The sequence below is a fragment of the Pollicipes pollicipes genome, unplaced genomic scaffold, assembly GCF_011947565.3.
Source record: "Pollicipes pollicipes isolate AB1234 unplaced genomic scaffold, Ppol_2.1 Scaffold_4740;HRSCAF=5597_pilon_pilon_pilon, whole genome shotgun sequence".
Lineage (NCBI taxonomy): Eukaryota > Metazoa > Arthropoda > Thecostraca > Pollicipedomorpha > Pollicipedidae > Pollicipes > Pollicipes pollicipes.
The window spans coordinates 15,483,444-15,499,397 of record NW_023596545.1 but is presented as its reverse complement, the minus strand read 5'-3'; the positions used below and the strand labels follow the sequence as shown (position 1 = coordinate 15,499,397).

The window sequence follows — 15,954 nt, the reverse complement described above, 5'->3', positions numbered from 1 at the left end:
GCGCCGTCCGAAGACCTGGCCCGGCCGGGGCCGATCCTCCGAGGACCTGGTCCGGCTGGAGCCGGCTCTCCGAGGACCTGGTCCGGCCGGAGCCGGGGCGCCGTCCGAAGACCTGGCCCGGCCGGGGCCGATCCTCCGAGGACCTGGTCCGGCTGGAGCCGGCTCTCCGAGGACCTGGTCCGGCCGGAGCCAGCCCTCCAACAACCTGGTCAGCCGGATCTCCAAGGACCTGGCCCGGCCGGCGCGGCCGGGCGCTGCTACGCGGCGGTCTGTTTGTTCGGACCACGTGACCCCGCTCTGTGTCGTCGCTAGCCGCGGCGCGTGCCGGGAATCGCTCACATGGGGGGAGGGGGCAGAGGGGCCGCAGTCGCTGACCGAGCCAGCCGGGCGGCGGGAGAGCCTGTGCTGGCGAGGAGCGGACGACAGGATACTAAGGGGCAGGAGAGCGCCGGAAAGGCATTGCAGCGGCAGCGGACTTGAGGTCGAGCTGGCGAAGCCGGTTGGGGTGCGTCGTACCGAAGGACAGTGACCGACAGTGATCGGCAAGAGTGTGGCGTCAAGAGGACGGCACTAGCCGATCAGGGGGTAAAGCAGCACGTCGCTCGCAATTTATACGGAAACCGGCGGTGGGACAACGCCCCATCCAACCAAAGAAATCGGCCACAGACGGTGTCAGTCCTCATTGGAGGTGTTCAATCTAGCGCGACATCAGTGAGAAGCTCGAGTGTGTGTCTCTCCAACAGCCCAAGGCGTGACGTCACCCAGCACCCAGTCGCCGACGATCAGCTCGCTTTAATATCCCGCCGGCACGGTACGTATTGGTTGGTCAGGTGAGGACCAGTTTCAAGGTCACCTTGCCCTCCCTTCAGATTAGAACCAAGCAACATAGCTCTTCTGGATTTTGTTGAGCGTCGATGCCAGCCGTGGTACGTGAGGCTGTGACAAAAACTATGTGTGGCGGAAGGTTCTCGGCTAATGAACGCATGACAAAATACCGTCAAAAGATCGCCAGCATGGTTTCGCGAGAAGAAAGCTGTAGCTGCGGAGCAAAACACCACGTGACCAAATATGAAAACGCTTCTATAAAAAGGAGGAAAGGGAAGGTAGTGCGACATAGGAACCTGAAAGGACAGTTGAAATAACCGTGGCTGCAAAACGATATTGAAAAGACTGCCAGGGATGGTGAGAAGAATAAATATCCATACTGGTGATGTCGTCGGGGAAAACGATGATAACTGACAACATAACTGTGATCTAACATAAAATAATCCGGCTTATTCAAACACAACACAGATTAGCCGGCTCAAAACGAGCCTGAGACCTTTTACCATATTCGATTTCTTTTAAATATGCCGTTCTGTCCCGCGACATTTACATTTTGTGATCTGCAATCACAGCGAGCCTTTACCATTATGATATGCAGCCTGTACACTCTTCCATAAGCTGTGCGTTGCACTGACAGCATCTTCCGTAAAAGTTTTTACACCCAACTCAGAATGGTAATATGGTCAGTTCCTTGTGCTTTTAGGGTTCCGAAGTGTAATTGCTTGTGCTCTTGGAGGCAGTTTCCTGTGATTTAATGGAAAACCTTACGCAAATACCATATTCGCAAAGCTATCATCTCTCCTTAAGAATTGTGTTTTATTGAACTCAGTATTGGACCTGGTTTTAGAAGGTCATTTCGCGACTGCGCTAGCCCCATTAAATGGTCTTCAAGCCTTATTGCGAGTTTGTTGCAAGTTTGTTGGAAAGAGTAAAGGTTCTATCAACCTTTTTTCAGGATTGCATTCCAGAATCACTCCCATCATGGAGCAACAAACTAGAAAAGATGGACTGTTTTCGTGCATAATTACCAATACAACGTCGATTACTTCATTTTTGTGATTCCATGCCACTCATGCATACTGCCAGGATGTTTATTTTCCCACCTACCCATGACTCGTGGAGCATGAATAAAACTGTGAGCATGGGTAAACAACGACCATGATTAACAAGAAGGCCCACTGGTAGTCAGTCCACCACAAAATGACTCCATGAGACCGATCGTACTTCAACGAGCCGCTCAGTGGCCTGTGTGGCTTCTCCGCCCCTGTCGCCTTCTGTTGTATACAGACGTGAGCACCGTTCCCAGCGCTGACAGATGACCTGCCCATGTACCGTCAGCGGCGACGTATGCGCTGACAGATGACCTGCCCATGTGCCGTCAGCGGCGACATATGCGCTGAACACCGCATCGTCTTCCCTCTCTGTGCCGATCACCGCCATGTCCACCGTTCTGTCATCGTCTGCACGATGACAGTGAGGTTTCCGCCACTGTAACAGTGATCTCCGCTGTTGTGACAGTGATCTCCGCCGTTGTGACAGTGATCTCTGCCTTGTGACATTGGTCTCCGCCGTTGTTACAGTGATCTCCGCCGTTGTGACAGTGGTCTCCGCCGTTGCGACAGCTTGGTCACCGCCGTTGTGACAGTGGTCTCCGCCGTTGTGACAGTGGTCTCGGCCTTGTGACATTGGTCTCCGCCGCTGTTACAGTGGTCTCCGCCGTTGTGACAGTGGTCACCGCCGTTGTGACAGTGGTCTCCGCCGTTGTGACAGTTGGTCACCGCCGTTGTGACAGTGGTCTCCGCCCTGTTCGCCCAGAGTCGGGCCAACGCTCGCCCTCCGGTTCGCCCCGCCCACGTCCACCTTGCCGCTCTGCTGACCAGCGGCGCGTCTTCCCCTCCGGCAGCCGCGGCACCATGGCTCGCCTCGTCTCAGAGCTGGACATCCAGCAGTTCGCCATGGACGGCGTGGTCTGCCTGCGCGGCGTCTTCTCCCAACACTGGGTGGACCTGGTGCGACGCGGCATCGACGCCAATATGGCGGCGCCCAGTCCGTTTGGAGAGAGTCTGAAGGTGGGCAGTGGCGCTTCTGACCGGACGGGACTGGCGCTCATATGGCACCACTCTCATACAGTGCGCGCGCGCGCGCGCGCGCGCGCGCGCGCGTGTGTGTGTGTGTGTGTGTGTGTGTGTGTGTGTTGTGTGTGTGTGTGTGCGCGCGCGCGCGCGCGCGTGTGTGCGGGTATGTGTTTATGAGGCACGTTCTTCAGGAGGAGACCGAGAAGTAAATATAGAGATGTGTGAACACATGAAATATAGACATCTACAGTAGCGAACGTATGTGGATTGATCACACATCTGCCAACCGATAGGTAGATTTAAGATTCAAGGCAAACCCCCAACTTGCTACGATTGCTAAATTTTCAGCTCATTATCTTCTCAATACTACACCGTTCCCTCGCAAAGACCTACCTGTACCAATATCCGACTTGAAACATAAATCTTGATCGGAAATGAAAATGGCCTGCTTTGAAACCCCTGGCGAGGAGGTAAATATAACCTATGCGACCGTTTGGTAAGCTTGTGCTGCGTATCTGGGCCTTACGATATTTTCTGTTATCATGCAGCGCTCATATACACAAACTGATGCAACGTGGAGTCACCACAAGCTGCCCAGTGCCAACAGACAGCATGCATTTCTCCCAACGCGCACGTGGATGGAGGCGGGTATCAATTTGTAAATTTTATATTTTATAGTGACGCGCAGTGAGACAGTTAGGGACACAGCTGTAGAAACGAGTAAAATGACTGGGGTATGCGTACATTCCAGCTGCATCTACCATCCATTAGCCGTGGACAGTTACACACATCTCCATCAGGAGAGGTGTCAGTAGCTGCATCGGGCATCAAGCGCGTGCACAATCTCTTGACGCCTCGTCGAAATCACATCCGATGATCGTTCAAATCATACATTCGATGACTACGATAACAGCTGGCATTAAAACGATCACATATTTTGCTTTGCTATGTCAATGCCGCACTGACACAACGCGGTACTTTGTCTAATTCTGCAACCTGACACCAATCCCATTCTTCCTTAGCGCAGCTTTAGGTCATCGGTGGTTTCAGCAACTCGGTAAGATTTGAGACATTCCAGACCAATCCGAACTGAACTGCATGCCGAAGCTCAAGCTACACGCGTTTACGGCTCTGATTTACCGTTCTCCCCGACTCTGACTGAGACTCGGATCTTCGTATTCACGGCACATTGGTTTGTCTTTTTACCACTCCTCATTTCGATATTTGCCATCCGCATGTCAAGGCAGACATTACCCAGGCTGACAACACTCAGGAGCGGGTAGAAAGGCATCAGGAAGGCTGTGCACCGCACTAGACATCCACACAGTGCAGGAGGGCGCACGCCTATCATAGTCAATTATTATTTGGTATGCAACAGCATTAGCCTTTAATATATTTAGTCTATAACAGCGTTAAGGAATTTAAGAATTTGCGCACTCCAGTGCAAGGGTTGCGTCACAGAAATGGCTGGCTGGGAGAGCCCCGCCCGCCGCTCCCGTCCTACGCGCCTTAGTACCAACATGCAGAGCCTCGTGATGTGACGGGACGGCGTCCCGAGCGGCGCAGTGCATGACGGTGCTGCACCACGCCGAAGCCGGTCGTGCCATCTCAGTTACCCTGACGTCGACTGGCACAGTCCCGCGCAGAACGGACGCGCGCGCGCGCCAGTACCGTCTGGCGCACAGCAGACCAGCGCACCCTCGTCTGGAACTGTTTACGGAGCTTAAGTTCACTACGCTGGCGGACGCGGCCTGGATGAAGGGGATACTGGGAGTCGTTAGAATTCAAGGCCGTTTGGTACAGGGTTGTAGTGGCTGGTTTGTTTGACGCATCCCGCCTTTTAAAGAGTGTTCCACATTTGTATAGAGTTTTGGACTGAAAAAACGATCTTGAACGTTATTCGGTGCAGTCCACAGCCCCGTTCTGTTGAGGCCTAAGCTCGTTTAGTTTCTGAGCTGCATGCCCGCGAATATGTGCAGGCTGTTTCGTGCAGACTATTAACGTCTTTCCAATCCTGACATTCTATGGACCATGTGGCGATTAAGGCCAATAAATATGTAATTACAGAGTCGGTCATATCTGGTGTTCGTGAGCACGATTTGCAGATAAAACGGTCGTCAATTGGTTTCCAATCAATGCTGTGCAAGGTACGGTGACGAAAGCAAGCACTGACGTACTGAGGAACATATCAACTAAGTAGAGAAATTGTGTTGTCCAGAGTAGTCTCCTCCAATTAATGGTATGCCAGTAGTTATGTGAGCTTATTTCATAAAATCTGATGCTTCAATAGCTTCAAACCGAAATTAATACAAAGTACCCGAAATTAGATAGCTGGGATGCTGATACTTTTCTCCTTGACGCGTGTGAGATTGGGAAGGCTACTCGTTTGTGGTTTACTAATCTCCTGCCTTGATTTTGACGGCTGAAGCGAGTAAGTTGCCTCCCGCAGCAGCAGTAACGGAATGCGTTTTGAAGCAATATCTTAAGCTGTTGTTTCGTTGGCGGCGTACTGTCCGATACGCTGGCGGAGCATCTGCGAAGGCAGTTTCACAGTTGGTGTTGGAGATTGTGCACCATGCCGTCCAGATGTCGGCACCAAATATCGATGAAAGTGCCATTCAACAGGCACGCTTACCGCGAACGAGAATCAAGTAAAATGAACCTTGTTGCCAGGAAGCAATGCCGAACAAATTTTGTGTGACCGATGCATAAAAATATGATGCTCGGGCACCTATTTATAAACATTCAACGACCTTTAGTTCGGCATGCCGGAGTCGATGTGAAACATCTTGTGGCCGGCCTCCGACGTTATCGGAATGGTAAAGGTTAGCGCTATGTGCATCACGGTGTTAACAAGTGATGCGAATATGCGTGGATCATGTCGTCGAGAATATGAGGTCTCATTTACCTCGTCAAGATAGGCCGGCGGTTCATTAACGCGCCATCTGCCTCTGGCCACACCAGGATAACGAGAATGAGGGGGCCTACTTCGACGACTACTGCAACTGGGAGAAGATCCCCGAGTTCAAGAATTTCATCATGGAGTCACCGGCTGCCGAGATCGCCGGGAGGTTGATGGAATCTCAGGTCAGTACGGCTAACACGATATCGGGTCAGGTCATGTCGGCTTGGAACAGAGCGCAGGTCGGCGGAGATGAACTGGTGACAGCCGGCTAGCGAAAGCCGTGATTGTTTTTATTGAGTCGAGGACGCACTTGAAGCTGGACCGGTGCCCAGCTGCCATGGCCGGATGCCAGCTCCCTCCTCGCATCTGGTGTGGCTCACGGTTCATATTCATTATAGATCCCCGCTCGTGATCAAGCTTTGTGAATTTGCTTTAATACCGGCCAGGTAGTGACAACATCGAGCTCATTAGGCCTCATTAGGGAACACAAAACGGGAGGATAAAAACTTTCCGATCTTTGTTTCAAGTTGTAGCCGACCTTAGTAACACTACTCAAGCACACCTTGTTGGCTTTGGTCATGTGCCTCGGCGGGATTTCATGTCAGGCATGCAGCATCCATGTTATAGTTCGCTTGCAATGTGTTCGCGACGCATGGGTTAAGCGACACTGAGGTGCACATACGTGCCCGGGTCCATGTTGTTAATATCAGCCGACCGCTTGCCGCAGTGTTCGCTCATATGCTGACCAAATTCTCCTCGTTCAGAGGTGCTACCGAAACATAACGTTGATGCACTCGCCATTGGCACGTCGTCCCCAACCGTATGAAGACGACTTTATTGAGCCGTGCTTTGGCAGAATCGGAGGAGGGGATGAGGAGAACAGGTCGCCTGCGGAGCAATGTCTCTGCGCCAGTTATGGCGCGTCCCAGGCCTCCCTTTGGTTCGTCCACTGATCGCTGACAGTAGTGTGATTGCAGGAAGCCGCTATTTACCACGAGCACGTGCTCAACAAGGAGCCGGGAACGGCCAAGCGCACCCCGTGGCACCACGACCAGAGTTACTACCCCATCGACGGCTCCAAGGTATGATGGGGGGGGGGGGGGGCGCGTCGAGCATCCCCTGCAGCGAGCTCTCGTCATACGTGCCCGTGACTCAGCTGCCACTCAGCGCTCATTCTATAGTCGTCGTTCACCTCTGAAGTCTCCTGGCTTTCAGGGCTGCCATACTGAAGTCTCCTGACTCTCAGGGCTGCCACACTTCTTGTCTTCAACCTGTCTCTTCTGTTTTCTTCCGCTTCTGTGGTCCTACTGTGCATCAATTACCAAAAGTTGAAACGTCCTATTTGGATCACTCTAGTCCTGTTGATAGTGTTGTCCTCCTTTTGTTAGGACTGTCAGGTCCTTTAGTCTAGCTCTGCCTTTCAGACCTGATGACTGACAGACCTGATGACTGATGACTGACTGCGGTACCCAGCGCTGTACCCCGGTCCGCTCATTGTGGTACCCCGGTCCCCAAGGCGCGGTAACCCACCTCCCTCGGCTGGCCGCCAGGTATGCAGCATCTGGATGCCGGTGGACCCGGTGCCGCTGGAGACGGCCATCTCGTTCGTGCGCGGCTCGCACCTCTGGAACGCGTGGTTCTACCCGCGCAAGTTCGCCACCGAGCAGCGGTACCCGCTGAGCGACGGCTCCGGAGCCGTGCACCGCCGGTACGAGGACGTACCCAGCGACGAGATCGACAGCGGTCAGCACGAGCTGCTGGCCTGGCCCATGGAGGTGAGCGGGGGGGGGGGGGGATCTCACCAGGCCCATGGAGATGTACGGGGGCTCACTGGATCCTTTGAGATGAACGGGGCCTCACTGGGCCCATGGAGGTGAGCAGGGTCTCACCAGGCCTATGGAGGTGAGAGGGGGTCTCAATGGAACCATGGAGCTGAGCGATGTCTCACTGGGCCCTTGGAGGTGAGCAGGGTCTCACCGAGCGCATCGAGGTGAGCACGGCCTCACGGGGCCATGACGGTGAGCAGGGTCTCACCGGGCCTATGGAACTGAGAGGGAGGGGGACTCACGGGGCCCATGCAGATGACCGGAGGTCTGACCTGGTACAACGAAGTGACGAGCAGAGCCAGAGCGATTCATTCACGTATGGGATAGCACTGTTGTGCACATCTAGCGCGGTGTGGCTTTGCATGCTGCAAATCTCCAGATATATGCGTGCTCCATATATATATATATGCACAATAGTCTCACTTAGTTCATGCAAACCAAAACATTTTATCGGAGTAATAGGGGTTACAATACTTAACGTGATCCATAGAGGTGAAGGCTTCAAGGAACTCTCTCTTCCGTGATGTGCGCAGTTGAAAGACTGGTGAGAAAACGGTCCGCATCTGGTCCATGATAGGTGTGGAGATTTGTTTTAAAAATTTCTTACCGCCATCACATATGTTTATCGCCATGGGTAGTGTGCCGTGTCAAGCCGTGTCAAGCCGTGCCGTGCCGTGCCGTGCCGTGCCGTGCCGTGCCACCCTCCGGGCGGTGGACCGCACGGAAACGAGCCCCGCTGACCGTCTCTTTTGTACAGTTGAACCCTGTCCTGAACAGTCGCGATGCCCTGATGCATGGTTTGTGGTGTCCGCTGGCTCAGCTGGCAACCTGATGAACTGGTCAGACCGTAGTCCGTGAACGGCTCATCTGAGCCGATGAGGTGACAACACTCTCGTGTCCGGGCCACGTAACGCAGCGGGAGAAGCGGTGAACACAGCCCGAACGCTTCACAGCGGCGGAACGGCAGAAATGTAGTTCGGTCAAGGAAGGTATAACATCGACAGCCACCTCATCGGTCTCACTGGAGAGGAGCGAGCTGTTTATACCAATGTAGCGTGTGGGAGCCATGTGGGCTGGCATCAGTGGACGTTATGACTGATGATGATCACATTTAAGGTGTTGAGTACTCCAATATACCTCGCCTTTGGTTCTTTCAGTCCAACGAAGCATACGGCGCCGAGCCAAAGAGCCATGCAACAAAAACGACATAGTTGCCTTTCTCTCTTGACTCCGAAATCTCACGCACTTGGCCTGAGGCAAGGGGCGTGTTCTCCCAGCCCACCTGACTCCGCGCTTTATTGATTGCGTCTTATTTATGAGACCAGATGTGTCCAACATGCACTTGGTAAGCGCTGCCCGCATGTGTATGCACTGTCGGCCTGCTTCGTCGTTTGGGGAAACATATTTCGACCGCTCTGGCACACATCAGCCTACGTGACGGCGTGTTAGTATACAGGGAAACATTGCTTACATACCACCTTCCCCGTGATGGTAGCAATCTCGGATGACCTCGCATGCCAAGATCATTACCACCAGACACTCAGGAAGCACACCACATATGGCGATGTCACCATACCGGCGGCCCTTAAAGCTCAAAACTTGAAGCGTTACGTCCAACGTGCGGCCACATTCAGGAGCATGACATCCAGTCCTAGGTTTAATGCTATTTAGCCCATGAAGTGTCGTGTTCTGAACGAGCTGCATCCAGCGTTTTTGCCGCTGGCCTTTGATTCCAGCCGGGGGACTGCATCGTCTTTCACATGAAGACTGTGCACGGCGCTCCTGGCAACGCTTCTCAGTCGTCCCACCGGCGCGTGCTCTCCACGCGCTGGCTCGGTATGTCACTTGGGGCGTACCTAACATGACGTGAGGTGATTTGATATGACCTGAACCGGCCTGACCTGACCTATCCTAACCTGACCTAACCTAATGCAGGCTAAGCTAACTTTATCTAACATTACCGTGCCTTACGAACTACTGCTGTGTGGAGTCAGTTTGCAGCGAGCAGTTATGGGGTACTTAGCGGGTGATGAAGGACACGACAATCAAGCATCAGCATAGTAGTAGCTGCCCCAAACCTAGGAAAAAGCATAGGCGCCAGTTGCTGTGCAGTGAAACTACCAAATGGTCGAAAGCCACGGCCACCTAACGCTAACTTCCCACCCTCTCCTTCGAGCGTGCGCAGAACCCCGACAGCACAGATTTCTCAGCGCTGTGATCAATGTTATCCAATTCAGCACCAATAGCGCATCTAGCCCACCGATTCAGTTCCCGCAGAAACGGGCAGAGTTTGATTTTGTGGCGACGCTCCCGAAAAGTGAGCTCTTGAGAGACATTTGTTTAGCTTCCATACAGCTCGCAGCCAGTGCCTGCGGATTTCCCCCGGGGCTTGGAGTCCAGCACGCAGCTGATCCCGGGACGTGTTGTTTACGCCGCGGGTCTGGCCGTTCCAGGCGACGACACCGTGATTACAACTCGGCCTTGGGACGTCTCGCCTCCGCTGCTAGCGCCTCTCAGGCCCGGCGACCGCGCCATATCCAAGTACTTTCCTGTCATCTGGCGGCGGACCGAGCAACCTGAAGTTTCTCTGAAGCCCGGCAGCCACGTCGGAGCGATGCGGGAGGCGGACGCTCTGCACCTATGACAACCATGGATCAGCTCGAGGAAAACATATTCACAGGGCGTAGCATCTGATGGCTATCACTCCTTTTAGCTATGATGTTATTATTGAAAGAAGCGACACGAATTAAAAAGTACTGCATGCGTCACTAAATTCACACATTTTGTTCAGCAGAGCTTGATATTTAGTTCCGTTTTTATTCACTTATCGTTATGCACCTCGTTCACTCATATTGCGCTCTTATTCCGGAAAACAGATTATCACACAGCTGAAGCCAGAATTAGACGCCTGCTATCATAGCCGAACCCACTGACCTTACGCAGCGCCTTCTCGGGGACCAATTGTAGTCAAATAAAGCTGGGTGGCTAACGCGGCGACGTGGACTGTGCCGTCGAGACCCATCAGTCTTCATCAGCGGCCACCGCGACTGCGCCAGGCCATCTGGGCCTGATCGCAGGCGGACGGCAGAGGTCAGGGGACACGACGTTGAGCGCTTCTAGTCAGGCAGTGCCTGGGGGGGGGGGGGGGGCAGAGGTCAGGGGAAGCGACGGTGGACGCTTCTAGCCAGGCAGTGCCGGCGGGGGGGGGGGGGACGACAGAGGTCAGGGGAAGCGACGGTGAGCGCTTCTAGCCAGGCAGTGCCGGGGAGAGGGGGAGGGGGGGGGCAACAGAGGTCAGGGGAAGCGACGGTGAGCGCTTCTAGCCAGGCAGCGCCGGGGGGGGGGAGGGGCGACAGAGGTCAGGGGAAGCGACAGCGGGTGCTTCTAGCCAGGCAGCTGTGCCGTTGCGTGCAGATGTTGGGTGTCGAAGCTCGCCTGTTGGTGGCGGCGCGAGTGACCGTGTTTGGCCCGGTCTTCTGTTTACGTCGCATTAGGGGAGTGGGCTCGAATCGGACTCACTGCTGGCGTGGCTGATGTCAGTTTTGATTCAGAAGAATGCTTTGAAGGCATCGCCGGAATCTGACGCTGAATCACTAATGCATATTGGTAGGAGTTTCCTTACTTATTCTGTCGCGTAGATCATCTGGTTCCAGAGGCGTTGTGATCACTGGTTTACTGGGAGCAGCTTGTTGCGCGAACACTTAACAATTTAAAAAGTCCAAGCCACAAATTTGATGTCCATTGTGTCGTTGCCCAGAACTTGAAAACCGTGCTCACCTAGCAACATCAGCTGAGGCCGTTCTGAGACGCCGCAAAAGGTCCAAGGAGACACAGCGGTGTGTTGAAAAGGCTCTCTGCCCTTCCCTCGGTCATGGCCGAGCCCCCAGCCCCTCGACTACCGTGGGGACGGGGCTCTCCGCCGGTCCGACCGCACAGCGCATTCCCGTGCCCGCGGCCGTGCCTTTCTCGTATGCTTTCCTCCTCTTCCCTGCAGTAGCAGCCCGACAGTCCAATCCCCGGACATACCCTGCTGGCCCTGCCCCGCTCCCCGTTCTGTTCCCTTTTCTTGGCATGGCGAAGGCTGTATAGGAGACAGGGCCGGAGACGCTCGGACGGAGCATTGGTAGGGGTTACAAGGGGCTTAAACACGAAATGGTCGAATCTCAGTGATGTCTGAACGGATTTCCATCCATACAAATTCTTTGCGCAGCTTCATTTTTTTCGGAGACAGTGATGCCACGATATCACACCTTATGACGTCAATTTAAAAGAAATGAGCATTGACAGAAGAAAAGACTATCAAAGTTTTCGACAGCATAGTAAACATAAGGTAATAAACCACTTATTGTTGGTACGGTGCCGGAAACGACTAGATGAAAAGCGTAAAATATGGCAATTGACGTCATACTAGTGTGCCCCGCGACCCTTAGCTCTTGTCTCCAATGCGCTCATCAAACAGCCACATACGCGTGCGCGCTTGAGGTGTGCGCACCATCGCTCGGCGGGATTTGCTGGGAACCCGGAGCGTTTGGGATTAGACGATAGAAGATCTCGTCCAACCACGCTTGTTTGCCCATTGACAATAAAGACCAGGTTTTCTTAGCCGCATATTGTGCTCGGGGAAGGCCCAGACGCATACTCCTAAGATACCATATCAATCACGTCAAAAATGAGGTGTAGATATGATGTGTGTCTCTTCGAGGATATGCGGAAACACCTCAGAGGACACACGGTCAACAAACATGGCTCCAGCTGTGTTTTGCTGAAAACTTGCGATTTTGCTGCCGACAGAGTGTGGCAGGCAATGACGTCACGGCATGGTAGGTAACCAATTATTGGGAAGACTGGTTTGGTTCATACCAGCAATGTCTGCATATTCCTGTTTTTCGACTTGGAGGGAAAAAATGTCTACTGTTGGTGTAAGGGAACTCTGTTTTTCTTTTACTGGCAGTATTCACAGCATGCCCCAGTTTTGTATATACCGAGGGCTGTATATGGAACTTGCAGTAGGTAGCGAAGCGGTGTAGATTTGAGTTAGCCCGTTGCTTGTGGCTTTTTCGGTGTCCAACTCCTGTTTACAATGCGAATTTGTCCAGATAACACGGAAGATACATCGCTACATTTGCTTCCCTCACGTCAAAGGGATCTCAACCGTTGAACGTGCCAGCGCTTATAATAGAGTGAATGTGCAGGAATACAGTTTTAAGGCACCGTGTATAAAAGATAAGTTAACTATAAAATTGTTACGAAGCTAACTTTCAGATTATATTTTCTTGAATAGGCTGGAGGAACAGGCTGTGGGCCCACAAAGGGCAGTTGAGAGACAGCCAAGCAAACTTTTCGCCCTCTGTCCCCGCCGGATGGACGGAGATACCTGTAACGAGCTATGCAACGCTATGACACGGCCGTCGGCGGCTTCAGTCGAAGGAGAAATATGACCCTATGATGAGAGTCGGACGCTGGATGGCATCCCCTGCCACTCGCCGGGCACAACTCCGCCACTCGCTTTTATGCCACCGGCACTAGCTAGTTCTTTATCTTCACAGTCGAAACAAATGTCATGATGTCTGCATGCGAGGATATTCTCATGGTACTAATGCAGAACAAAGCTGCTGATATGACACATGCAAGTCTGTACACGAAATATACTTGGACCGTTGGAATCATCGTTACGTTCACTGTTTGCAAATGCATCATGACATGCTAGGAGCGTTAAATTTACGGCACACAGTTGCTTTGAGTCCGGCTGCTGGCTAACTGAAACCAAGCCATCACGTGACAGACATATTCATACTTTGAGAGACGTCCCTGATTACTGCACTCAGTCAGTTTTAATCGGGGTTTTATTCAATGCTCGGAACAACATATGCGTGACCGGGGTGCGTGATAAAATATTACAACGGCATAGGATGGTAACAGCTGCAACGGGGGCATCGGGTGGTAACTGAGCTGCAACAGCGGCGCCGGGTGATAATTGAGCTGCATCAGCGGCATCGGGTGATAGCTGAGCTGCAACAGCGGCGCCGGGTGATAATTGAGCTGCAACAGCGGCATCGGGTGGTAACTGAGCTGCAACAGCGGCGCCGGGTGATAATTGAGCTGCAACAGCGGCATCTGGTAGTAACTGGGCTGCAACAGCGGCGCCGGGTGATAATTGAGCTGCAACAGCGGCATCAGGTGGTAACTGAGCTGCAACAGCGGCGCCGGGTGATAATTGAGCTGCAACAGCGGCATCGGGTGGCATCTGAACCGCAACAGCGTCATCGGGTGGTAAGTGAGCTCCATGGCAGATGTGAATGGTAAACACATGGCGCGGGTGTTTTTTTATGACTTCTACGCTTTGACCAACCAGTTCTCGTCTGGACCCACCAGTATGGAGACCAAGTCACGCTCAAAAGGCGTTAAAAGTAATCAAACAAGCAGGCAAAAGGCCGATGCATTTCATGAAATCTGGTCTTCCCCCCCACGGCCCAACCTCCATTCGAAGAATCGTAGACATTCGCTAGGCGAGCGAGTGATCCAGTCCATTCGAACTAATCCGCATTGAGCTCCATACAAAAAATCCCCATCTTTATTTCGCATCGATATTTATCCTCGACGTCTGCGTCAACGATTGCGACGAAGGGTTTTATGTGATTAACAGAGCTTTTTAAGCGCTCCTATCTTAGTAAGGTAGACTCATTTTCGTTTGCCTCGACGAGCGCTTCATGGAGCAAAAACACCAGCTGACTCGAAGGTGTTGCTGAAAGCCCAAGAATGTATTTTTCTGTTCAGTGAACGAAGTGGAACCAGCGATTGAGTGGGGTATGCTTCTCTCGCGCGTGTTCAGGGCTGTGAGGGTCGCCATGCCTATTGGCCCATTTTGGTCAGGGCAGCGCGAACCCCGATGCTGGCACAGATATGTGAATTTTCTCAGTCCGCACAGAACTTTTATTGTCCATCAGATCCCTAAAGTAAAAAGGTGTGCGTGTAATGCGGCTAAAATAACAGAAATTTGGAAGTGCTATAACCACAGCACATGCATGACTTTCAGTGCCGTTTATGACTGCAGTTGACATATTCTAGTCACATGTCACATGCCACATGTGCAAATACAGTCGGAAACGTTTTATACTCTCGCAGCAGACCATGCACGGACCTTTCCTCCGTAAGCCAGCCGTACCCATGATGAATGCTCATGTCCATCCTACTACACCCTCCGTCCAATCAGCGCTATATTGGCCATGTTTTTAGGCGGCATGCGACCATCAGTTCCATTACCACTGACAACGGCAGGCGTCGGAGCACCAGCAGACATGCGGCAGCCCCCGACGGCGACAGCCAATGGCCGGCTACCCGCCCCCCCCCCCGCCCCCCCCCCCCCCCCCCGATAGCGGCAGTCGTTGGTCGGCTCCACCCCACTAGCATATTGGCAGCCGCCCTGACGAAATCTTAGGATTCCGGGCACTGCTTTGTGGTCCCCGGTGGCGGCCGGCGTTAGATACTGCGACGTTGCATAGATCAATGTCCAAATACAGCATCAAAATTACCACTCCAAAGCCAGGATTCAGCACTTAGCCTCCGCTCTTGACAGGGCGACACGGGCTTCACTCCACGGCGGTTGTTGCTGAGACGCGCACCGACTGCAGCCAGCTGTGATGCGGTGCGCCGACTGCAGCCAGCTGTGATGCGGTGTGCCGACTGCAGCCAGCTGTCCATGCAATGCGCCGACTGCAGCCAGCTGTGATGCAGTGTGCCGACTGCAGCCACATGTGATGCAGAGAGCCGACTGCGGGCAACTGTGATGCGGTGCGCCGTTGGGCGTCAACCTTGGGAAATGGACAGTCATTTTTACGTAGTAAATTGACATGCTAGCTTTACTCAGCTCGTTCCAGTTGACGTCGCATGGTGCCGTCGATAAGAACACTTTCGTCTGAGCGGAGTTTACACCAGATCTATGCAGTACTTGGCCGGACCGCGGTCCGCTTAAATGACACTTTATCGCGGTTATCGAGGGACGGCTCGACGTAGCTGGAAGAGCGTTTGCCCGTGGCCGTCTGCGGGAAGTGATTGATGTGAGCCGGGCCACCGGGCCGCACTTCGTCGTCACCGTTGACAACCGGCATTAGATACTGTGGCGCCGAATGACTTCACTGGTGGTCTATAAACTGCGAACTAATTGAATATTAGCCTCTGAGTACACATCAACGCACTCGACGCCAGCGCGCAGTGAGAAGCATTGCTTTTGATCTACGGCTTTCAAAGTAGTCACCAACATTGTCTTCGAATGTGACCGGTATCAGCACTGGCGGCGTAGTTCAGCAGCAGTGTCCAAGTTAACTTC

General features: G+C 53.2%; 1 protein-coding gene across 1 annotated transcript; it reads left to right on the top strand.

The window, feature by feature from the left end:
- The first annotated feature begins 374 nt into the window (after positions 1-374).
- On the top strand, positions 375-10,739 carry LOC119099199 (uncharacterized). Its single transcript, XM_037222307.1, has 7 exons — positions 375-811; positions 2,729-2,894; positions 5,865-5,987; positions 6,783-6,887; positions 7,356-7,580; positions 9,368-9,467; positions 10,085-10,739. Exons 2-7 carry the CDS (start codon positions 2,739-2,741, stop codon positions 10,273-10,275), a joined length of 900 nt encoding a protein of 299 aa, XP_037078202.1. The 5' UTR covers positions 375-811; positions 2,729-2,738; the 3' UTR covers positions 10,276-10,739.
- Positions 10,740-15,954: the final 5,215 nt, after the last annotated feature.